This window comes from Rattus norvegicus, unplaced genomic scaffold (genome assembly GCF_021556685.1).
Source record: "Rattus norvegicus strain SHRSP/BbbUtx unplaced genomic scaffold, alternate assembly SHRSP_T2T haplotype2-0000026, whole genome shotgun sequence".
NCBI lineage: Eukaryota > Metazoa > Chordata > Mammalia > Rodentia > Muridae > Rattus > Rattus norvegicus.
The window spans coordinates 314,212-337,767 of record NW_028238785.1 but is presented as its reverse complement, the minus strand read 5'-3'; the positions used below and the strand labels follow the sequence as shown (position 1 = coordinate 337,767).

General features: G+C 41.5%; 2 protein-coding genes across 7 annotated transcripts in view; one reads left to right on the top strand and one right to left on the bottom strand.

Annotated features, from left to right (window-relative positions):
• LOC134483189 (disks large homolog 5-like) overlaps positions 1-10,470 on the bottom strand; it is a 45,228-nt gene extending 34,758 nt beyond the window's left edge. The window contains exons 1-2 of one of the 6 annotated variants that reach the window (XM_087601476.1): positions 9,825-10,442; positions 3,074-3,155 (exon numbers count right to left, since the gene is read on the bottom strand). The gene's annotated coding sequence lies outside the window, so the exon portion shown is untranslated. Of the gene's footprint in view, positions 1-3,073; positions 3,156-9,824 lie in introns of all 6 variants that reach the window. The other 5 variants (XM_087601478.1, XM_087601474.1, XM_087601477.1 and 2 more) reach the window with 5 other exon arrangements.
• Positions 10,471-16,595: 6,125 nt separating this feature from the next.
• On the top strand, positions 16,596-21,288 carry LOC147997886 (disks large homolog 5-like). Its single transcript, XM_087601551.1, has 6 exons — positions 16,596-16,752; positions 17,786-17,945; positions 19,130-19,273; positions 19,907-20,073; positions 20,790-20,895; positions 21,019-21,288. The coding sequence occupies exons 1-5, from the start codon at positions 16,626-16,628 to the stop codon at positions 20,852-20,854; spliced, it is 663 nt and encodes a 220-aa protein (XP_087457677.1). The 5' UTR covers positions 16,596-16,625; the 3' UTR covers positions 20,855-20,895; positions 21,019-21,288.
• Positions 21,289-23,556: the final 2,268 nt, after the last annotated feature.

The following is a 23,556-nucleotide window of genomic DNA, read 5'->3' as shown; positions in this document are numbered from 1 at the left end:
CCGGTTTCCGGGCCAACATCCTCCTAACCCCTCCTCTTCTATATGGCTGTTCCCCTCCCCATCCTCCCTCCATTACCACCCTCCCCCTAACAATCACGTTCACTGGGGGTTCAGTCTTGGCAGGACCAAGGGCTTCCCCTTCCACTGGTGCTCTGACTAGGCTATTCATTGCTACGTATGCAGTTGGAGCCCAGGGTCAGTCTTTGGGTAGTGGCTTAGTCCCTGGAAGCTCTGGTTGGTTGGAATTGTTTTTCATATGCGGTCTTAACCCCCTTGAGCTCTTTCAGTCCTTTCTAAGATTCCTTCAACGGGGTTCCTATTCTCAGTTCAGTGGTTTGCTGCTGGCATTCGCCTCTGTATTTGCTGTATTCTGGCTGTGTCTCTCAGGAGCAATCTACATCCGGCTCCTGTCAGCCTGCACTTCTTTGCTTCATCCATCTTATCTAATTGGGTGGCTGTATATGTATGGGCCACATGTGGGGCAGGCTCTGAATGGGTGTTCCTTCTGTCTCTGTTTTAATCTTTGCCTCTCTATTCCCTGCCAAGGGTATTCTTGTTCCTCTTTTAAAGAAGGAGTGAAGCATCTGCATTTTGGTCATCCTTGATTTTCATGTGTTCTGTGCATCTAGGGTATTTCAAGCATTTGGGCTAATAGCCACTTATCAATGAATGCATACCATGTGTGTTTTTCTGTGATTGGGTTACCTCACTCTGGATGATATTTTCCAGTTCCATCCATTTGCCTATGAATTTCATAAAATCATTGTTTTTGATAGCCGAGTAATATTCCATTGTGTAGATGTACCACATTTTCTGTATCCATTCCTCTGTTGGGTTCTTTCCAGCTTCTGGCTATTATAAGTAAGGCTGCTATGAACATAGTGGAGCACGTGTCTTTTTTATATGTTGGGGCATCTTTTGGGTATATGCCCAAGAGAGGTATAGCTCAGTCCTCAGGTAGTTCAATATCCAATTTTCTGAGAAACCTCCAACTGATTTCCAGAATGGTTGTACCAGTCTGCCTCCCACCAACATTGGAGGAGTGTTCCTCTTTCTCCACATCCTGGCCAGCATTTGCTGTCACCTGAGTTCTTGATCTTAGCCATTCTCACTGGTGTGAGGTGAAATATCAGGGTTGTTTTGATTTGCATTTCCCTTATGACTAAAGATGTTGAACATTTCTTTCGGTGTTTCTCAGCCATTCGGCATTCCTCAGCTGTGAATTCTTTGTTTACCTCTGAACTCCATTTTTTAATAGGGTTATTTGACTCCCTGCGGTCTAACTTCTTGAGTTCTTTGTATATTTTGGATATAAGCCCTCTATCTGTTGTAGAATTGGTAAAGATCTTTTCCCAATCTGTTGGTGGGGCTACATTCTTAATCCATACTCATTCACACAACAGAACATCTTCCTCCCCACCCACGAGGCCTTGACTTGAACCCAGGTCCTTCCAGGATCAACAGACCTGAGAGAACAGATTGCAGCACAAGAGAGAAAAGAAGCCAGAATAGTTTAAACTGGAGAAAACCCCCATATAGGCCGTTTATCAACTTTAGGGGTTTGCATATTGTGGACTTCAGAATCTTACGGTCAGATTTTTCTGATTACACCTTATAGGTGAAGCTGAAGTCTACTGAGGGTGGGATCATCCCAGGCAGGGAGGGGATCTGACTCTGCAGGCCTGGCCACCCTCTGCATTCTCCCAAAAATAATTTTTAGTCAGCTGTAAATCTGAAGTGAAATTTGTTTTTTGTCAACTCAAACGGTTGACATTTCAAGTCTCACACACCATGTGAGAGACACACATTTATCCACAGGGGATTTGAACTTACTTCTATAGAAATGACTGTGGGCCAACAGAGGGAAAGCATTCTTGCCTTTAGCATTCTGTCTGTATCAGAGACTACATGGACTGGCTTCCTGGACAGACATGTCCAAGCAGACAGACATTGTAATGAGGGAAAACTTAGGCAAGAAATGACCTGGGGACAGTGATTTCAGATTGTGCCTTTAGCCAGGAATCTCTGTTGTCATTAAGGCAAGCAGTCTTGGGCCTGCCAAAACTTGTCAGTATTTCAGGGCTCTTACAACTGCTCCAGGTACTTCTGAGGTGAAAGCCTTTCATTAAAAAAAAAAAAGTTTATAGAGCAATATTTCTCCACCTGTGGGTGGCAACTGCTTCACAGAGATTGCATATCAGATACCTTGTACATTATGACTCATAAGAGTAGCAATATTATTTATGAAGTAGCAATGAAATAATTTTATGGAGGGGATCATCACAGTATGAAGAGCTGTATTAAAGGGTTGCAGCAGTAGGACTGTTGAGAACCACTGCCATAGAAGCTGACACATGGGAGCTGACTCCTCAGCTGAGTAGAGAACCACGACAAGGGATACTGTGTCCCACCCTAGAACCCAGAGGCAGAATCTATCCCAGGAGTCTGTGGGTCACCTTGTCTTAAATTCTCCCAGGGTCAAGAATAGCATTGATCATCACAGCAGAATCAGCTTGCACAGCCACATCAGGCCATGGCTTCCCTGTACAGAGAAGGATGTGTGTCTGAGTGACAGCCAGTGAGGCTGAGGGGACCCTGATACTCATTTGCTTTGAGCTGTGGTTTCTTCACCTGTAAAATGGGGGTGTTTCTGCTGAATTGGGTTGTTGTGGAGATTAACAGAACATACAACCTGCTCAGTGTCTGCCTGGCATGGACCCTGCTGGTTAAATGGAAGCTGTCGATGATGACGAAGGTAAAAGTAGAATTTCTAGCCAGATAGTGTTAGTTGTGGGGCACCATACAAGTGTTCTAAGCATTTTCTGATTCTAAGACCGCCTCACCTTACAACCTAAGGCTCTTGATTTAAATTTTAAAAAAAGAATAAATATAAAATACCAATATGAAAAAATCATAATCAGAAATGAGCTAATTCCTGTGAAGTCATTTAGCTTTACATTTTCTGCTTCTATTTCCAAGGCATCTAGAGTAGCACTATCCGAGATCCTAAAGCCTTCTATTATGGTGCTACCCATTCATTCCTCTCTCCTTGAGGACTTCTCAGGTGACTTACCAGAATCAGATGGCTTTTAAGATTGTTCCCATCAGGTGCGATCTCTCTGTCCATGGGCCTTGCCAAAAGCTGCAGGGCCAACCTGTTGTTTTACAATCCAAAATTCCAGACATCAATTTTACCAATGAAGTTTCAGGAGTCAGATGCTGAAGTCAAGTAAAGCTCCCAACTGTCTTTCCTGATTCACTGACCTCCCAGAAGAAGAGCAGTCCTGTTCCCTCTGAACACTTTCTTAAAAATCCTTTAACTCAAAAACTTTCCATTGGTTTAGTTATCTAGATTTCCTTTCACGTTGTGTCTTGATCTGCTGGACCTAAGTGCACTTTTTACATTTGCCATAAATGTGTGTGGTAGGTGAGCCATACCGAAATTAAGTCCATGTTTACATGAATAAACAACTCTTGCTTCAAATGTCTGTGCCATGGCCCTGCTATACCACACACTAGTTTTTCAGTAAATAATACATTCTTGGAGATCACAGTGTGATCAAATATTTTGTAACATGACTTAGTAACGTTCCCACGATTTTATAAATCAATTTCTTTGACGAGGATTCTGGGTGTTGTCTGTCAGGTCTGAGTGCATCATCTTGGGAATCCCAAGGAACATCAAACTTGGACTTTTGAAACTGTTGCATATGGCCAACCCGGAGCAAAAACCACCCAGGAATCTACTGATACTTGACACACATTAATTCACCTGCCTTTTTCATATAGTTTATGGCAAGAGGTCACCATTCTTGACCTTGTTTCATTATAAAACGTGGTACTAAATGTAAGAGTTGGGGTCAAGGAGATCACCCCACAAATCACAAAATACCCATCTCAGATAACCATGTATGGTTTATTGAATACAAAACATCCATGAATTTCAGGACAGAATTAAAAGTCCAAACCTAAGGATAATAGAATAGAAGAGAATTTAGATTTCCAGTTTATAGGTCCAGTAAGCATATTCAGTAAATCATAGCAGAAAACATCCATGAGGTAAAGGAAGAAAAGGCCATGAAGGTACAACAAGCCTACAGAATGCCAATTTAATCATACCAGAAAGAATTCCTCCATTAACATAATAATTAAAACACTGAAGGCACAGATCAAAGAAAGATCATTAAAAGGGGTAAGGTATAAATAACCAGTAACAAACAAGTTCAGACCTATCTGAATTACACCAGACTTCTCAACAGAGACTCCAAAAGCCAGAAAATCTTGGGCAGAGGTAATGCGGACCAAGGATCCTATACCCAGCATAATTCTCAATCACCATAAATGGAGAAACCAAAATATTTCATGACAAAACCAAATTTAAACAATATTTTTCTCTAAGAAAGCACAACAGAGGATTGTAGTAGGGAAACTCCAAGACAATGAGCTAAACTATACTCTAACAAACCAAGAAATAAATCATCTCTCAATAATTTCAAAAAATGAAGCACACAATCACCATTTCACCCATAACCAGAAAAAGAAGAGAAAGCAGCAACTATTGGTCTTTAATATCTAACCAGACCCTCTGTCACCAATCCCCCAGCTCCTAGGGAATAAACTGCCAGCCAAAGTATATACAGGGTCTATGGTTCTAGGTAACTGTGTAGAAGAGGACTGATTTAAGTGGCACCCATGTGGCGGGAGGCCATTGACTACGCTGAGGCCTGTTGCCCACCAAAAGTAGATGCTGGAGTTGTGAGGTGGGAATGGATATGTGTAGGTGGGGGAACACTGTCATATAGGCAAAGTTGAGCAGAAATGGGATGTAAGATATGATGAGGGGAGTATGGAAAGCAGGACAACAGTTGAAATGTAAATAAATAAAATAACCAATTAATAAAAAAATAGCCAAAAATAAAATAAAAAGTGAAAAGGTAAAAGAAAACTTACACCAAAACAAAAGAAATCCTTGTAGTGGATTGGCCTTATTCTGCTTGTATTTTAATACTAATATGTAGAACTCAAGACTGGTTAACCTCCAAAAACTGACCCTGCTCCCAGTTTACTGTGATTATAAAGAAGCCAACAGCCAACAGCTGCACAGCAGAGAGATGGGGGAGGTGAGCTTTGAGGGCTTTGCTAGAGAGGATCATGAGGAGGGAAGAAGGAAGAAGAAGCTGCCATAGAATAAAGGAAGAACATGTGTGATGGAGAGGAGAGAGGAAGAGGACAGCAGCCATGGTTAAGGGAGCGGAGAGCCTGGTCCTGAGGGCTGTCCAAGGGGAAGAAAGAGCAGCCAAGATGCTACACAGTCAGTAAGAGTTGAGCGTTATTGTTTGGAAAGTAGATCTGATACCATGGAGGGCAGGCAGCTGCCCAGCTACTGTGCTGATTAAGGCATATGATGAATAAATTTACAAAATATGTATAACCAGTAAGGAGCTCTATAGAGGATCCTAAAAGGAATACTTTAGTTTGAAGAGAAGGATAAAATACCAGAGGAAACAGGAATGGATATGTGTAGGAAATAATTTAACAAAACTAGAACAGTCAATCAAAAGAAGCCAATAAAACCCAAAAAAATTAACAAAATTAAATACATAGGTTTAAATAATATTTGCATGTCACTAAACTCAATTCCCCAGTGAACAGACATTATTTAGCCAGAAACAGGATCACCATCATGAGAGATGTAGAGGATATACTAGGGAAACAGACCTAAGACACAGGTCCCTATAGCAATTCTATGCAGTTTCTCTATCCAGCTGACAGAATAGATTTCAAACCAATCCTGTCCTGAAGATGTAAGGACATTCATTTCATACTATGCAATTACCAAAAGATGCTACAATTCTAAATATATACATATTAAACACAGCAGTCACAAATTTAAATATATAATTATCAGATAGATGTGAAATTACCCATTAGCTATAATAGTGGTTGTGATTGTTTTTAATAGTCTATTCTGACCACTTGGCAGATCACATGCAAATAAACAAAAGAGGAGGAGCAGAATTCAGTGACATCATCAGTCAAATGGACCTAACAAACTACACTGAACTATACATATATTTTCTATCAGCCTGTGGATCTGTCTCCAAAATTGACCACGGATTAGGACACAGAAGAGCCCTCAGGAAAGATAAGAAAGCTGAAGTAGTGTCACGCATTCTATCTAAGCACAAAGGAATCAAACTGGTATCACACAATAGAAAGTGCAGTCAGTACACACTCTCGTGGAAGGTCAGCAACACAAACAACACACTACTGAAGGGGCCAAGGGAGAAACACATAAGGAAAAATTAAAATCCTAGAAATGAGTGACAATGAAAACACAACCACCTCAGATCTATGCGATACAACATAGTTTTAGGAATTATGTTGCAGTCAGCAAAGCCAGAGCAGTGGACCCATCTAATCCCTTTGTCATGCATCAGAAGTAGAGAATGTGGACTGTGCCCTGTTGGGTTAATGCCTTGAACTGGCTCACCACATTCCCAACTTCCCTTTGCAATGATAACATATTTTTGGCATTACACATTGGATATATGCAATTTGCCTTTTGATTTCATAGGGGAATAATTAAGGGACTTCCTGGAGGGTCGAAAAGCACTGTGGATAAACTGTGTAGAGACTGAAAGACTACAGGGGTTTTGGAAGCTGAGCTAATGTATTTTTATTATGATATGTTTAAGAACCTATGGGGAATTGGGAGTGGAATATGGTGATTTGAATGATAATGGCCCCCATAAACTCACATATATGAATGTTTGTTGCTGGTTAGTGGAAATATTCGGGAAGAATTATAAGATACGGATTTGTTGGAGGAGTGTATGGGATTGGGCTTTGAGGTTTCCAAATTCAACACCATCTATAGTTAACACTTTCTCTGTCTCCGACTTGCACATAAGATGTAAGCTCTCAGCCAGTTCTCTAGAAACATGGTGTCCTACCTGCTGCCGTGTACCCCAGCATAATATTCATAGACTCATGATCCTTGAAACTGTAAGCTGAAATAAACTCTTTCTTCTAAAAGTTCCCTTGCTCATGGTGTCTCTTCACAGCATAGAAAAGAAACTAAGATTGGAAGGAACAGTTAAGTGAAAAATTTCTCAGTAATATCCTGGAAAATAAAATTCAGACATTTACCAAAAGTGTCAGGTACCGTGATCAAGCTGGCTTGACTGCAGAGGTGCAAGAATGTTTCAACAAATACAAATGAATAAACAATTCACCACAGAAAACCAAGAACAGGAAACACATGATCACTGCAGTAGAGGCAGACAATCTCTTTGGCAAAATCCCACAGTGATTAATGCAAAATTCCTGGAAATCTGGGATATGGAGAAGACACACCTTAACATTATAAAGGCTATATGCAAGGCAAACAGCATCCTAACTGGAGGAAATCATAATGGATTTCCACTAAAATCAGGAATAAGTCACAGATGTTCATTCTTTTCATCTAATTCAACTAGTATGTGAAGTCTTATCCAAACAATATGACAAGAGAGAGATGGAAAGGCATGTCAATATGAAAGAAAGCAGTCAGAGCATTCTCATTTGCAGGCGATATGATCCATATATAAAGACCACTACGAAACCACTGGCAAACTCCTATGGCTCATGGACACATTCACTAAAATCACAGTAAAATCAATAGAACTCCTGTATACCAACAATAAATATGATGAAAGAAGCCAAGAAAACAAACCCATTCAGAATAAAAATCTTGTAATATCTAAGGAAGTAAAGACTTGTTAAAATGAAATCATTAGGAAAAATAAAAAAACTGAAGAAACCAGAAAATGAAGAGACCTCTCATTTTCATGTATCAGTATGATTTATATTATTATATCGAATCCTACCAGAGTCATCTACAGGTTTAAATCCATCCCATTATAATCCCAATACAGATCTTCATGGGAATGAAAAAAAATCTCAGAACTCACATGAAAGCACAACTGAGCAGGGCAGTCAGACACTGCTAACTAATAAGACAGTAAAGCACTGCGGGAGACATCACCTTTAATGATTTCACGTTCATTTTGGGGAATAGTAAAAAAGAAAAACCAGCATGTTAATATCATGAGAGCAGACACAGTGCCTAATGGAATAAAATTGAAGAGCCTGATATTGGCCTATGTTCTTATCAGCATTTGGGTTTTGAGAAAAAGGGAAACAAACAAACAAAACAAAAAACTCATAACCCCCCCTCCCACCACCACACACAAGTGCAGTTTTCAACCTGTGGGTTGCAAGCCCTTCAGGGAACAACCACATATGAGACATACTTTATACATGCTATTTACATTACAATTCAAAACAGTAGCCACCTTACATTTATGACTTAGCAATGAAATAATTTGGTAGTTGGGGTTGGTTACCACAATGTGAAGAACTGTATTCCTTGAGTTGTTCTTGGTCATAGTATTTTTCTGCAGTAACAGAAATGTGACTGATATATAAACTGGTACCGAAGTGAGTGGAGATGTTTGTGAGGAATCTCTTGATTTTTTGGAGGAGGGTGGGAGACTTTGGATTGGGAAAACTGTTGAATTATTTAAGGAGATCTTAACAGTTCTTTTAGTTTGCCACATGGGAGACATAAGTATTGTGAGTCTGTGCAAAATAGAGCCTCTCTGATGAAACTTCAAAGGATGGCAGGAACTCTTAGGTGACTGGCTTAGAAGCAATTGATATAATTTTGGCAAACAATCTGCCTCTTTTCTGCCTGTTTACTAAGAAATGACCTGAAGATGAATAAAAAGCTAATTGACTAATTGTTTTGAGCAAACTTCAAGGGGTAGATATCCGGTGACCTTCCTCATATGGTAGGAATGTGTGTTTGTATTTTTCATTGTTAATGTAGCCAGGACTTCAGTTAATCCTGGCACATTCAGGGTCTGGACACATAGGAAACTGCAAGATCTCCCAGGATTTGGAAAATGTCCCAATTGTTGTAAGGTCCCCAAAACATGTTGTCACCCCACACACATTGGGAAGCAACTTAAAGGAACATGACCCCCTCATTCTCAAGAGGAAGGGTGGGTGGGTGGTTATTTGTCTGCCGTTGGTTATGGATGATTATTGTCAGTTAGGGGGTTGGTTGCAAGTTCTTACTGGCCATGGTCAGGGAGGAAACAGTAAAGCAGATTCGAATCAGGGATGTCTTTCTTCCTTTCTCTTTCTCTCCTCAATTCTCTGTCTAATGTTGTGGGAAATCAGGAGAAGGGACTAAAATGACAAAATCATAGATCACTGTATATCTATTTATACTAGAAAGCAATACCAAGTCTCAAATATTTTAGGATGGCATGGATTCTTGAATGATGATAGAATTTAAAATTGTACTTGCATAAATGATTCAATTCATTTTTAAGATATAAGTATATGCAACTTATTCACAATGTGGTGTAAAATTCTAATTTTATAAAATTACTACTGCACACTGCCGTGGATAATTAAGGAATTCAAGCTAGTACTTTCCAACTATAAATAATCAGTCTTCCAGTCATGTTAGGTACTGCTTTAGTTAGGTACAGAAATAAGCTTTATTTAACTTCCTGTGTATGTTTTTAAAGTTAAGTAGGAAGTAAATCCCTTGGGAAAAAAGCCACATTTGTCCACTGAGATAGACATTACCTACAAAGGTGGTTCTCAAATCCTTTAGAGATCTGAAGAATCTGCCATTTCAGATGTCCTAATAGTTAAAGGCTTTTCACAGTGGGAGAGACCTCAACTCCTGGTAGTGTCCCCAATCTATTCTGAAAAAGATGATGGGCTCTAAAGAACCATTGGGTGAAATACTACCTACTTACCTCTACTGCTGCCAGAAAGCTGTCCAGACTGTGCAGAAGTTGATCATGGGGAACTCTGTGTCCCAGTTTTTGGAAAAAAAAATAGGATAGTCCTTCAAGTGACCTGCTTCAAAGGATTGTTGTCAGAGCTCCTGGCCCAGTGAGTTGAAGGTGGATGCCACAGTGAATATTTGCTGACTGACTCCCAGGGTAGCCAACCATTTCTGTTATTTCTTAGGTTTGGAAGCTGTTTGCTCTGAATTTCCTTTTATTCAGGCAACATTTCTCCTCCTCAGATCTTGGATGGGGTTGAAGATTAGATAGTTTAGTCTTAACCTTTTCTTGTTATGAGAATCAGAAAAACAAACTTGTTCACCATCGTGCAGAAATGTGACAGCCAGGAACCTGGACAGGAACAGGGTGGACATGGGAGGCTCAGAAAGCAGGGCTCTATGGACAGTCCACAGCAGTATCCAAACTCCTGTGATAACCGCTCTGGCACCATAAGTCCTGAGAGAGGATGGGGATGCCAGGAGAGTGTGCGTGGTCTGCCCACTGCCTGGGACTTTTAAAAGCTTGTACCACCCCCGAGCACATAGAAGAGCTTGAGCAGAAAGAGGCCGATGCCCAGAAGCCTCTGCTGTGGTAGGAGGCAGTTATGGCGGTTGGAGGTGGGGGTAGAGGTGGAGGAGGGATGGGAGAAGACCGAGGAGTTTCCCCAAAAGACAAGAACAGACACCATCCTTACTACTCCAGAACCCACACCAATCCCACCCCACCCCTAAAATGCCCAGTCCACTGCCAAACCTCCCCATGCCAAGCATTCACAGCTTCATCCCCACTGTGCTTATTTCTTATTTTTTTAACTTCTTATTTATTCTCTGTGAACCTCACATCCTGCAGCTCAACTCCATTCATCTGCCCTCCCCTCAGGTCTGCACTCCACCTTTGCATCCTGCTCTAAATCAGAGCAAAAATAATCTTTGTGTGGAAGCTGAATAAAGAAAAAGAAAAAGAAAATTTGTACGCAAAAAATGTGTCAAATTTTAAGGATGAAAGACATAAACGCTTAAATTGTTTGGAATTAATGAAAGTACATTTGGTCTCAGAAGACTTATTATGGTTAATAAATGCAAGTTATGATAGATAAGGGATACAAAGCTTAAAAAGTGATAGAAAATGATTTAGGTACAAAAATTTAGACTAATATAATTTAGATAACAAAGTACCTTCTCCAATTTTGCAAAATACGAATGGACAGAATATTGTGACAGTAATTCTTACCTGATGCATCTCATAAGTTTTCTTATTTTATCTAGCTTATTAATGTTAAATTAAAGGTATTTCTTGGAGTAAAAGGGGAAATGCTGAGGTGACCTCCCTTTGTACTAAGGTGTGTCAACTTTCAATTGTTAGTTCTGTACTGGCAGTGAGCTAAGTGCTGGCAGGATTTCTCTTGTCATTTCTATGTCCCATCATCAGGTTTGCTATTTTGTGGATGTTTGTCCTTCTCACCAGCTCAACACAAGCTAAGAGATGTATCAGGTGTTGTCTCACTGCTGACTGGATGTAATAAAGATCTGATGGCCAAGAGCTTCGTCAGGAAGTATGTGGGCAGAACTTCCGGGCATAGAGAGGGACATAGGCAGAGGCAAGCTGAAGCAGGAGATTCAGAATAGACATGGGCAGGAAGAGATATGGAACAGACCACGGCAGAGGGGTAAAGAGCTAAGCAGCAGGTGGGTCTAAATGGTAGAAGAATGGGGTTAAATTTTAGAGAAGATGAGGGACTGCCCAGTGAAAGGCCTAAGATTCAAACTATGTTCGAATTCTCCATGTCCCATTCACACCTCAGGCAACTCTGTGAAAATAGTACACAATACAGTATTAACATGGCTTTGAGTCTGTGGTTTGGTTACTTTTGGTCACTGTTCCTCAAGACTGCAGGAGAAGGAACAACACACAGGGCAAACACATGAAAACCATGTGCAGCTTAGAGTGGAAAAGATCACTAAGAAGTTTAATGTCACAGCAAAGTCATGTGCTGAAGAGGAGGGTGACATAGTTAAGGAGATGAATGTTATTAACAATAAGCCTCCTGCCTCTGTACTGTACAGATGTGGAAGGTGTCCTCAAGGCAAGACTCTTACCAATTAAAGTTCCAACTTGGAAAAGGGAGCTCAATAGATTTCGTGATCCTACAAAGCAAGTGCATAGGGAAGCTGCTGCAATTGTCATCCAAGCAGGCAGCTGACAGGTCAGTGCACCTCATGTGGCACGGAATTTGGAGGAAAAAAGATTTTAAGATTCAGGATGACATGAACAGGACCAGGCGACTCTCGCATTTATGTTTTTATTATTTGAGGCTTGAATTAGAATGATACTCATAGTCTCATTTTTTTAGTGTTCTTTCATTATTTTATCTACATTTCCAATTTATCTCCCACTCCATGTTCCTCTACATGAGTCTCTCTTCTGTCCCCCACGCCCTCTCCCTATGAGATTTCTCCTCCACCCACCAATTCACTCCTGCCTCAGAGGCCTAAGTTCCAATATCATGGTCCATGAAGCTTCCTCAGAAACAAGGTTCTCCCGTCCCAGTGATCCCAGATAAGCTAGTCCTCTGCTACATATCTACCTGGAGCCATGGGCACACCCTGATTCTTTTATTAGTTACCTTAGTTAAGGTGTCTCTTCACAGCAATAGAGCAGTGACTGACAGGCTTAAATTCACTTTGCATCCCAATTTTTGTCCTTTCTCTTGTTACTTCTCTCCCACAGTTCCTCCCCAATGTCCTCACACCATCTCCTCTGAGAGAGTAGAGGAATATCCCTCAGAGTGTGCCTCCACCAAGACACATCAAGTTTTTGTAGGGCTGGTGCACCTTCTCCCACTGAGGCCAGGGAAGACACCTGAGTTAGGGTATCAGATTTCACAGACAGGCAAACCTTTGGGGATAGCCTCGGCTCCACTTACTTACAACAGGGTATGTAATACTGTATTAAACTTAGTAAGGTTTATTTATCTTCACCTAGCAACTCATCCTGAGGAACAGTGCTCTGGCCTGATGCTTTTGTGTTCAGCCCTATCTTCCTCTTTCTTCTGTGCTTACCACTGTAACACAGGAGAAGCTTCTAATATTCATGTTGCCAGATCTTTCCGGTCTTGGGGGATAATTCTATTCTGAGTTGTATATGGATGTAATATCTTCTTTACGTATGATGAATATATACTTCAGGAAAGGACTGCTTCCTTGTTTCTATTAAGATCTAATATGACTAAAGGATTCTGATTAATATTCCAGAATCGTAGGCCACCAGGTTGGTATGTCATCACTCACTGAAGTGAGGTGAATTTTATAACACCTTTTGGCCACCCACTTTCAATGTCATTATGTGGTATTGCCTTAGGTTCTTTTCTACATTCCCCTGCCTTTGGCTGAGTATATGTTTGAGGTCTCTCTGTGACTGTGCAAAGAAGTAAGAGCTAGGGCTGGTCAACAAAATAAGAAAGTACTTGTTCATCCAAAAACAAAAACAAAAAACAAACAAACAAACAAAAAAAGCTCTAGGGTAAAATATCGGTGCTAGTGCTGAACTGAACTGCCAGAGGTAATTTTTTTTAAAGCAAATAACACTATCTTGGGGCTGATAATATGAATCAAATATCCTGCAACATAAGTTTGCAATGTTGCCTGCATTTTATAAATCAAGTCTGACCACCGTTTTGGTTCTTTCCAATCATGTCTGAGTGCATCATCACGGGAACCCCAAAGAAAATCAGAAATGGGTCCTTGAAGCTGATGCACAGGGCCAGTATAGACCAGAATATTACAGAGGACACCTTGATTCTTAACACAAGGGATCATTTCTCCATCCCTCTTGTCACATAATTTATGACAAGATGTCACCTTTCCTAACCTTAGCTTCTTTTCCTAAGTGCTGCTGAAGGGAAGATTTGGTGTCAAGAGGTCTGGACTCAGACCACAGGAACACTGAATTCATTTAAATAGGTGTAGTTTATTGAATGCACACACCAATACAGTTCAACCAGAGCAACAGCTCACAACTGTGTACTGGACATTGCTAGGCCCAGCTCATTGCAAAATCCACATGGGCTAAAGCACAAGTGCTGGAAATGCTGCTGTCTATGGGCCCTGACTCGGGTCATTTTACACATAATTGTTCCTATTTTCCTTGAATCTAATGGGTCCTATGTGAAGCTCATAGTTGGGGAACTTGTTAAGATTAACAAACCTCGTAACATACAGAATATAACAGGGTATGTGACCTGCACCACACAGTTCAATGTCAGGTTTTTTTTGTTTTTTGTTAGTTTGTTTGTTGGCATCCATGATGTAGAGGCGTATTACAGAACAATAGGAAAGAGCTGGCTGCTGTGTAACAAATTTGCTGCTATTAAGGTAGGTATGGGGGCAAGACCTCAGTAACAGCCCTTAAGATGGGAAGGAGATGATGTGTTTGATACCTGAAAGGAGCTGCCTCAGCTGTGTTTTTCTGCCTGCTCAGTGCCCATTCACCATCACTCTGTCCCTGAAGAGGACCTCAAGGTCTGCCCCCTGCTGCCTGTGAGCCAGGACTAGGCACAGAAAGGCAAGGCCACAGCACTGGTTTCCAATTCCTCAGTAATGCTGGATTTCCAATAATGTACTTGTATACACAAATACAGTGTGGTAAGTTACAATATATACTAATCATTTCTTACATAGGGCAACAGTTGATTGACTACAACTAATTCTATTTTAAAAAAAGAAAAGAAACCTGGCTCTTGTGGAAATATACAAAGAAATATCTACGATGTTGGGCAATGAATTCTGCCATGGACTGAACTCAGAAAAGAGGGGTTGTGAGAAAGATGCATGGTCAAATAGCCCACCAGGTTCACATTGTGTCAACTTGATTTAATCTAATGACAAAGAAGTGGAGTATCTCTGATGGCTTCCTTCTAATCCCTTGAAAGGATCCCTAGGGATTGGCCTCAGTACATCACACTTCTTGATGGGGCAACAACACTCAAGGAAGCTTGAGATTGTCATAGGCACAGTATTATGCTACATATACAGAGTAGATAATACTACGATGTTCAGATGATGATATCCATTTGTATGCACTCTTAAGGTGAACCTAAGGAAAGAGAGATCAAGGTCCTTAGAATGGAAAGATCAGTCCCAGTTTTTTTTTTCTACCATTCCAAACTGAACGACTGGTAGGGAGAAAATGGTAGATAATCGAGAATTGGTGGATGATGCTTTGAATGCCGGTGGGTTTCTGTGCTGGTTTTAGACATGGTCTCAAGTATCCCATGTTGCCCTCTCCCTGGCTGGCCAGGTTCACTTTGAGCTCAGATAAACCTCCTTCCACTTTCCAATAGATAGGCTTACAAGAGTGGCTTCCAAGGACTGTGAGGACAGCATTAGCCTTTGACAGTTGAGGTGTGCAACCCACAACTATAGTTTTAGCCACGTTTTCCCATGTCTACCAGCTATTTCAGAGTGTTGCTGTTCTATGCCTGACAATCGGGGACACAGAAAAATAACCTGATAGAGAGCAAGGACATGGTGATCTCATCCTTACCTCTTCTGTACGTTCTGGATGAGGTTTGTTAAAATTCCAATATTGCAAAAAGCTTTATATAGGGCCCATCACATCAAGGGTCACTATGTACTGTTCTATCTAAAATGTCTAATCAGAACTGATTACCATATAACACTTCCTGCAGTCCTCATATGAGAAACTTGGGATTTTGTTTTGACTTTTTCTTTTCTCTGTCACTCTTATTTTTTGGTATATAAGTTGAGAGAAAGATAGTTAGGGCCATAAATTTGCCCCCAAAATTTGAACTACGGATGTGATCAATCAGTGTTAGTGGGTGCATTCTGTAAAGTATTCATTTTTCACTATGATAGATGCTTTTGTGTTTGGTGTGGTGGCCATTTCCCAGTGTACAGGTGCTGGGACCTTGCTCTATCCACTTAATGATGTTTATAGCCTCATTTTAGACCTTTCTGTGCACCCCCTATATCTCTTGACTATTTTATTTTTCTGATAGAAGCTCATGGTATATCTTACTCAGGCCTGTGAGCAGTGCTCCTTTGGCGACATTGGTGCAGAGAGGAGAACCCCACCACCAGCATGAGGTTCCCTTCACTGGTGTCTCCAATATTGCATTTTCCTCTGCCAACTGGTCTCCACACTTTTCCTAGCACCATAAAGACTTCAACTCTTTCTCCTAAGGAATTTTCTGGCAATTGTCGATTGCTAAGCACATGACTTCATGAGTGTTCCCCTAATACACACGCATGTTGTAACCTACCATGCAGACTATTTCTTGATGTGATTTAAAGCACCTGTACAGAATGAGACAGGAGAACTTTTGACTGCATATTCAAGCTGGTGTGAAATCTCAGGAAGTTTAATGGCTAACATTGGTGAATGAGGACAATGTGAGTTAGTGAGACATTTTGGGGCAAGATATGGAAGGAAACATTCATTTAGATGCATAGGAATTACTAAGGTTTTTTTATAATCAAGCCTTAAGGAAAATTTGGCTTTGGAAGCAGGAGATGCTCAGTGGCTCTGCCCCAGGAAATTCTCCTGGAAAGGGCCCCTCTGCTTATGCTCAGTACAGGGAGAACATTAGCAGGGAGGGAAAGTCTGCTCCCCATGACATCAGCTGTCCCTTCTTGGACATTCTATTGTCTCCTAGAGAGTTCTGGCATCCTCTGTGATGTCACCAGTGTTGTAGTGACAACCAGTGCCCTAGTTTCTCTCAGTCTGAATCTGGCGGTTACACCCTAAGACATGTTTTCCCGTCTTCGCAAGCGTTTTGGGAGGGGGAACGTCGATTGTGGACAGACTAGAGTGAAGGAATCTGGCCTTTCGTCTCAAAGTAATGATGGACAAAGACAGCACTTCTGGGGAATGTTTAGTAAGTTCTGGGCAGTATATTTGGAGCTCCCTGTCAGGGGGGCTGCAGGCTTAGGCTGACCTTTCTAGCAATGGGCCACAGCAACTGGAGCATCTGAAAAGGAATTGAATTTCCATGAACATCACAATTCCTGAAAGTCAGGATTTCAGAACTTTAGTTTCCCCAACCCCACAGGGAGTATATGGTAAGGCCAATGCTATTATACTGTGAATTTCTGGCCTTTACTTTTACAGTGCATTTGTTAGGTTACATTGATATAATAACACGATCAGGAGTCATGGAGGGTCCACCTTTTCTGAGTTTAGACAGGGCAGCAATGTATTTCACTATCATTGCTTCTTTAAATACAGTGGACACCTGACAGTAAGAACAGGGAGAGATTGTGCTCCAGGCAATAACCTTATGTTCTTAGACCTTCTCTGATTTCTTCTAACTGGCAGGGTCATCATTAGCTTTATATATTAGAGGTTGTGTGTTACACACTTGTTTCTAAAATACCAAAACTGTTTGGAACATGTGGACCAAGATTCAGCCTGTAACCTATTGGAACTTCTGGGGCATTTGTTATTTCATATAGGGGAATTGATAAGTCTGTTGAACATGACCTCCCTGGAAATGTGTTTTAAATCCAAAGTTGTTAGCCTAGAGTATCAGGGTAGGACATCTGAGTGTCTCCAATCACTCAAGTTTTGTGAATGGTGAATTTATCATCTGAGTTCTGAAACCACAGGGGTGAGGGTCCTGAAACCAAGCTGTACCCTGGTCAGTTGATGTTAATCCTGGAGAAGCCATCTCCATGGTACATGTAAGCACGTGATGTCCGGCATAGGGCACACCTGGCTGCTTACATCTCTTGGTCTCTATAGAGTAGTGGGAGAACTGAGATCCACTGAGGAGGCCTCTTAAGCATAGACCAATCTCCTAGCAGTGACACTGGGTTCCAGGCTTGTTCTCCTGTTTAGGCCTCACTGAGGTCTATGTACACTCTATGAATTCTCCCCATGCAGGTTCACTTGTGTTCTTCTACCTACAGACGCTGGGAGAAAAACATCATCCCCTGGCACTGCCCTAAGCGAGAAGCAGGCCAAGAAGGAAAAGGAGAGGCTGATTAAAGAGCTGCAGCTCATTACCGAGGAGAGAAATGACCTGAGAGATCGCCTGAGGTTTCTGACAGAGAGATCCATGAAGAACATGTATGAATCGCTCCAAATGCTCTTGTTTCATTCCTGGGTCTGCAAGGTCACCTTCATCTTATCCTATTAAGGTTTTGGGTTCTAGAAAGCTGTGCCTCCCTAACCACCCTGTGCTAAACCTCACCTCCCATATAGAGGAGATTCAGAACCTGACCCTTCCTGAGGAGAGAGATGGACAGTGGACTCGTCTGCTTCCATTTATTGAAAAGCAGAATTTGTGGTCTGAATGAAGAATTCAGGGATAAAGTCAGGGAGAATGAGTTCCCAGTGTGCATTTGCAAAGCCCTTGACATCAGGTGGCTTTGCAAGATTGTAATTGCAGTGAGTTTATGGTGAGTCTCTGTACGTGCTAGGCAGGGGACTGAGTGCTGGAAGATCCAGGCAGCAGCCTGAGGGGCCTGGTCCCGCACTGTTCATCTCAATGCTTGAATAGAAGTTGTCAGGCTCAGGCCTGTTTGTTATTGTCTGTGTGTCTGTGGGAGCCCCTCGGACACAGCAATGGTGCATGCATTTCTCCTGGTTCTCACAGTGCTCTCTGTTTCCATATTTGCTTTTCTCTTTCTCTAACTCTGTTTACATTTCTCTTTTTTTGTGGGTGTGTCTCAGTCTGGGTGTCTGTGTGTGCATACATCCAAATGCATATGCACAACTGTTATATGTTTATATTTCACTCCACACTTGGAATATAGGAGTCTATTTCTTAGCCTGAGTATTTACCTGTAACACATTCATGGTGAAGTGAATGCTTTGTTCTGGGAGCCCCACTGTCAACAGCACAGTTCTTTGCCTACGTGGCCACAATTGTCTGTTTATTTGTATTCCTTGTGCAGATTATAATTTTGTGTTGATATATGGTCTGTTATCGGGACAGGAGAAAAGAAATCACAGGTTTCTGGCTGTGTTGGGTGGGGGAGCATGGAGAGGTGTGGCCTAGGCTCTTGATAGCTCAACTGGCTTGACTGCAGATTTCCTCTTGATTGAACAAAGGGAGCCAGGGAAGCCTCCATCTGGATGCTGAGATTCTGGTGTCCTGGACGCAGAAAAACACGTTTCTGAAGCTGAAGAAGATCCCAATATGTAGAATTCAGAAGGTGTCCTTCCAGGACTGGGGTAATACAGGACCCACCCTGAGTTCATATATTCCTAAATGCCGATGTTCATTGGATTCTATCATTTGGGGCCAGGCCCCACTTCAGGCCAAATCCATATTATGAAGACCTGGAGAGAATGGAGGAGGCGGTCATGTCAATTCTGCACAACTTAGAGATGGAGAACACTGAAGTCCATGAGAACAGCCATAAGCTGAAGAAGGAGATTACCTTCTCTAGGTAAGTCCTGGTCAGAAAGGCTATCACCTGTGGAATGGCCATTTCTGATTTCTTTGTTCTGGATTGGACGGTCTTCAGCTCTGGTTCTATCTCTTGTGCTGTTTACACATCAGTGTGCCAGGGTCATTAGGACTCAGTTTTCAGTTCCACAAAAGACTGTTACTCATCCCAGGATTGTCTAGGCATCTTCAGAAGGCTCTAGATAGAACAGCACTGATTGAAGTCAGCAGAAGGTTATTAGGCTGACCTGGACCTACGGTGTCATACCAGGTTTTACAAAACTCAGTGTGTGGACCACATGGTTAGCATGACCTTCTCTTGGTTCTACTGACCTCCTTTGAGGGTGTTGGCCCACTACTAATTGATGTTGCCCTCATGCATTGGGCTTTCATGGATAGATGAAGATCCATGTTCTTTTTGAGAGATGTGGACACTAATTGGTGCTCCGGCCAAACAAACAATTTATTCTTCCCCGAATTAACTCTTTGTGTTTTGTGCAGGAGCATTATATGTATCAAGATGTATTTTATTAAGTCTTCATGGGTACCTGGGACCTGGTAGACTTAGTGGGACTTGGGAGTAGGAATGGGAGAAAGGGGCAGCATGATCTTACTATGCAGACTGTATTTCCAGAAACCTGCTCAGCCAGCTCCTGATGGAAAACACATGTAGGAAGAAGTTGGTCCCACTGAAGCAGGAGAGCAAGGAGAGACATCTTGAGTGTGCACTGAACCAGAAATATTTGGTTGACTTCAGCAAGAAAGATAAAGACCAGCAACGTCCAGACCCAGCATCATCTGGTAGGGACGAGTAGCTGTGTTAGCTTAACAATATCTGATAAAATTTGCCAATTTGATACATCTGTGCTTTTTCCTACCACCTTACTAATTTACACTCACAACCAGCCAACCACCTCATGTATGGAATTGTTCATTGCTCTGCCTATGCACAAGTATTCTGGGAAGCCAACCACTTTTCAGAAACTGAATTATTTTGCAAGTATATTTTGCTGCTCTTTTTGAAGCTGCATTATAGAAATGGTGACAGATCAATAACATATCACATTATTGCACATGCACGTGATAGATTGGATGCTATGTAGAGTTTTGAACATGTTCTTGGTTCTTGACAAATGACAAGTGGTCATGTGACTTCTTGTGTAGGAAGCACCTTTCTGGGATAAGAACTAAGTGCAAATGTCAAATTAGTACTTGTCATTGGCTTTAACCTTGGTGACATATGGACATCTCCTTTCTTCCTGCAACCCAATGAGGTCCCTTCCATTGCCCTGTTCTTGGTTTGCACTGGTATAAGTCTGGGTCCCATATTGTCAGCCCACATTACTGTGAGGCTTGCTGGAGATTTTGCCCTGCCCACAGAGTTAGCAACAATGATATCAGTTAAAAGGTCCATGTTAATTGTCCAATAGAACTGAGGTGGTAGAAGGCAGCATTCTGACAGCTGGCTTGCGTTTCACCACCAAATCAGTGTCTGAAAAACTGCCTTCCTCTCCCAGGTCTCAGAAAGTGCAAGAGAGATGGAATTGGACACACGCCAGTAAGAGAGCTTCCTGAGGAATAAGTTGCTTTCTCAGGAGTCCCTGATGACAAACATCGTGAATGGTAACAACATTTTTTGGATGAGTATTCTTCCTCAGAGTTAATTTGTCATTTCTTAGAGACACTAAATTTATATAACACTAAGCCAGCCTGACTGATTGAGGTCTTACTCACTTTCTTCTTCAGAAAACAGCACTTGAGAAACAACTTGGGGGACCACCTTTCATTATGTGTGCTAGAGGAGAAACAGCAATACATCTGTGCTTCTAAATGTTCGTTAAGAATATGCTTTTAGAAATATTTTTGTTATGATTTTAATTGAAGTTTTCTTTTTGTTGTTTCATATTTATATGTTCTTGTTACTATTTTTACTTTCAAACATTTTTAAATATTTTTATTCATTTTAATCCTGTTTTGTTGTAAAAATGTATTTGTTATGAATAAAAATTGAATTCTATCTCTTGACTCTTAAGACCATCATTCTTACTCAAGGGTTCTGTCCCTTCCTGTGGACCTAGAACTGACAGCTACAGATGGATCTCTGCATGTTCCATGGAGCCTGAGCTAATAAGAGAATTCAAAGTCACCAAGGGATACCCAGTGTGATAGTGTCTTTTGTGTGGAGAATGTGGCTGTGTCTTGGACACACACATTGTGATGTAATCAATGACACACTTTACCCAATTGTTAGGGTCCATGTGGTTCCTCTGAGAGAGCAGCAGTTTCTTTACCCTGTGAGTCATCACCACATCTCCTGCAGGTGGCTTTTGTTATTCCACATGAGGTGCTGTATTAGGTGGACAGGATCACCTCCAATTAAATAGAGAGATCTCAGGAGATGTGTGTTCACAGGGAACTTACTGAGCTGTGCATGCTCAACGTGTTAGGTTGTCAGGCATCCCTACAGGGCTCTGGTGTCCCCACTGCTCAGTGTGGGTCAGGATCATCCTCCAGCATCACTTAGTTTCCTTATTAGAGCAGATCTTTCACCTGTTATCTATGATGACCACATGTATTCTGCACATCTGATAAAATACAGAACTGAAACTAGCTTCATGTAGGCCAGCTTGGCATAATCAGTTTTTTGATTGTTAACAAGAAAATTATTTTAATCTGAGCCATTTAGGGAGGATCCTCCAGAGCATCCATAGTGAATGTAGCCTGCAGCTATGAACACAGGTTTCTTTTGGAGAGGAGGCCTGTGCAAGCCCAGAACCTAGGTGGGACAGTTCAAGCTACCCTTTTTCCATGGCCAATCTGGGATCGTATTGGGAATGTATTTTTTCCAGGTGATTGATTTCCAATATGGAATTGAACTAACTTACTGAGAGTGGAGGTGACTCAGAGAGTTAAAGTACACAAGGACCAATCCAGAATGTCCACAAAAGCTTGCTGTCACCCCAGGGCTTTTAAAAGCTCAGCAGCTAGAGAAGAAATGTAGTATTTGGTTATTCTCATGCTTGGGTCTAGTCATTCATTATAAGCTGACCATGACACAAAAAGAGTCATCTGTGTCACAATAGAAGCTAGTTGTAACTAGATTCACACCACACTATCACATTACTACCGTATTTGAGGTTCTCCATTACTATCTAAGACCCTGGAAGAGGCCTGGGTCTTGCTACACAAACTCATGATTTATGTCTTCATGACACTGTGTGCTTTGTTCTGTTAATGCTACCATTGGCATACAATACCTTGGATACTTTGTGCTGACATCTGTGACATGAGACAATAGTTCATGTCATCCTAACCTGAATAAACTGTCCTTAGAGTACAGTGTAGTGGGAGGGGCCTTCTTTTCCTGTGAGATAGCAAAACATTACCACTCTTCAGTCAAGTCTGTCAGCCATTGTCCAGTGCCTGTCTTGAGATGTCCACCTTTTCAGCTGAGAGTCTTCATCCAGGCTGCTCTGTAATTCTGTAGAAGATTAATAGGGTTCCAGCCCTAGGATTTAATTCAGTGTGACTGCACTTGCCGAACATGCTCAAAGCCCTGTGTTCCTCCCTAGCCCTCTGTGCTTTAGAGAAAGAAAATAAAGAACCACATTGCACTTGAAGTTTCTCCTCCAACAAAAGGAGAGCCTGCACAGGGCCTTTAAATAACTCTAAGCCCCAGCTTTCCCACAGCTCCCTCCATCAATTCCATTATTGGTGTGTTTTCATTACTTCTCACTTTCTTCTGTATGTGCAAAGAATGTGCACCATGTCAGTAAAGTGTGTGTGTGTGTGTGTGTGTGTGTGTGTGTGTGTGTGTGTGTGTAGTCCCTAATGAAAACTGTCGAGGTGCATGCAGACTCATGCTACTGCTGTCCCATGGCACCTTGCAGGGAACACTGAATTGGTGGGCTACTTTAATACAGCCTAAACCAGGCTATGCATGGTTTTCAGTAAGATTTGACATCATTACCACTACAGAGAGCAGAAACAGCTCAGAAGTTACATGTTGCTGTTAACAAGATGAGGCCAAACCTCATCCCATAGAATGTCAGGTACGATTTGATGGCAGGAAATTAATTCAGGGCTCAAATCAAATCAGTCAATTACAAATAAAGTGAAAAATACAAAGAGTCAAGAGAATCAAGTACTGTGTGTTGGGTTTTTTGTTTGTTTTATTTTTTTTTTGTTTCTTTTTTTGTATTTTTGTTGAGAAGATCAACCAGAGAGGCAACCCCTTCCTCAAACAAACTGCACACCAGAGACAATACCTAAATTGACACAATT

Coding starts and splice junctions, on each gene's coding strand:
- LOC147997886 (XM_087601551.1), top strand. CDS start 16,626: ATGTTTTCCCGTCTTCGCAAGCGTTTTGGGAGGGGGAACGTCGATTGT. Junction 17,946..19,129: donor GAGAGATCCATGAAGAACAT/GTATGAATCGCT, acceptor ATTTGGGGCCAG/GCCCCACTTCAGGCCAAATC. Junction 19,274..19,906: donor AAGGAGATTACCTTCTCTAG/GTAAGTCCTGGT, acceptor CTGTATTTCCAG/AAACCTGCTCAGCCAGCTCC.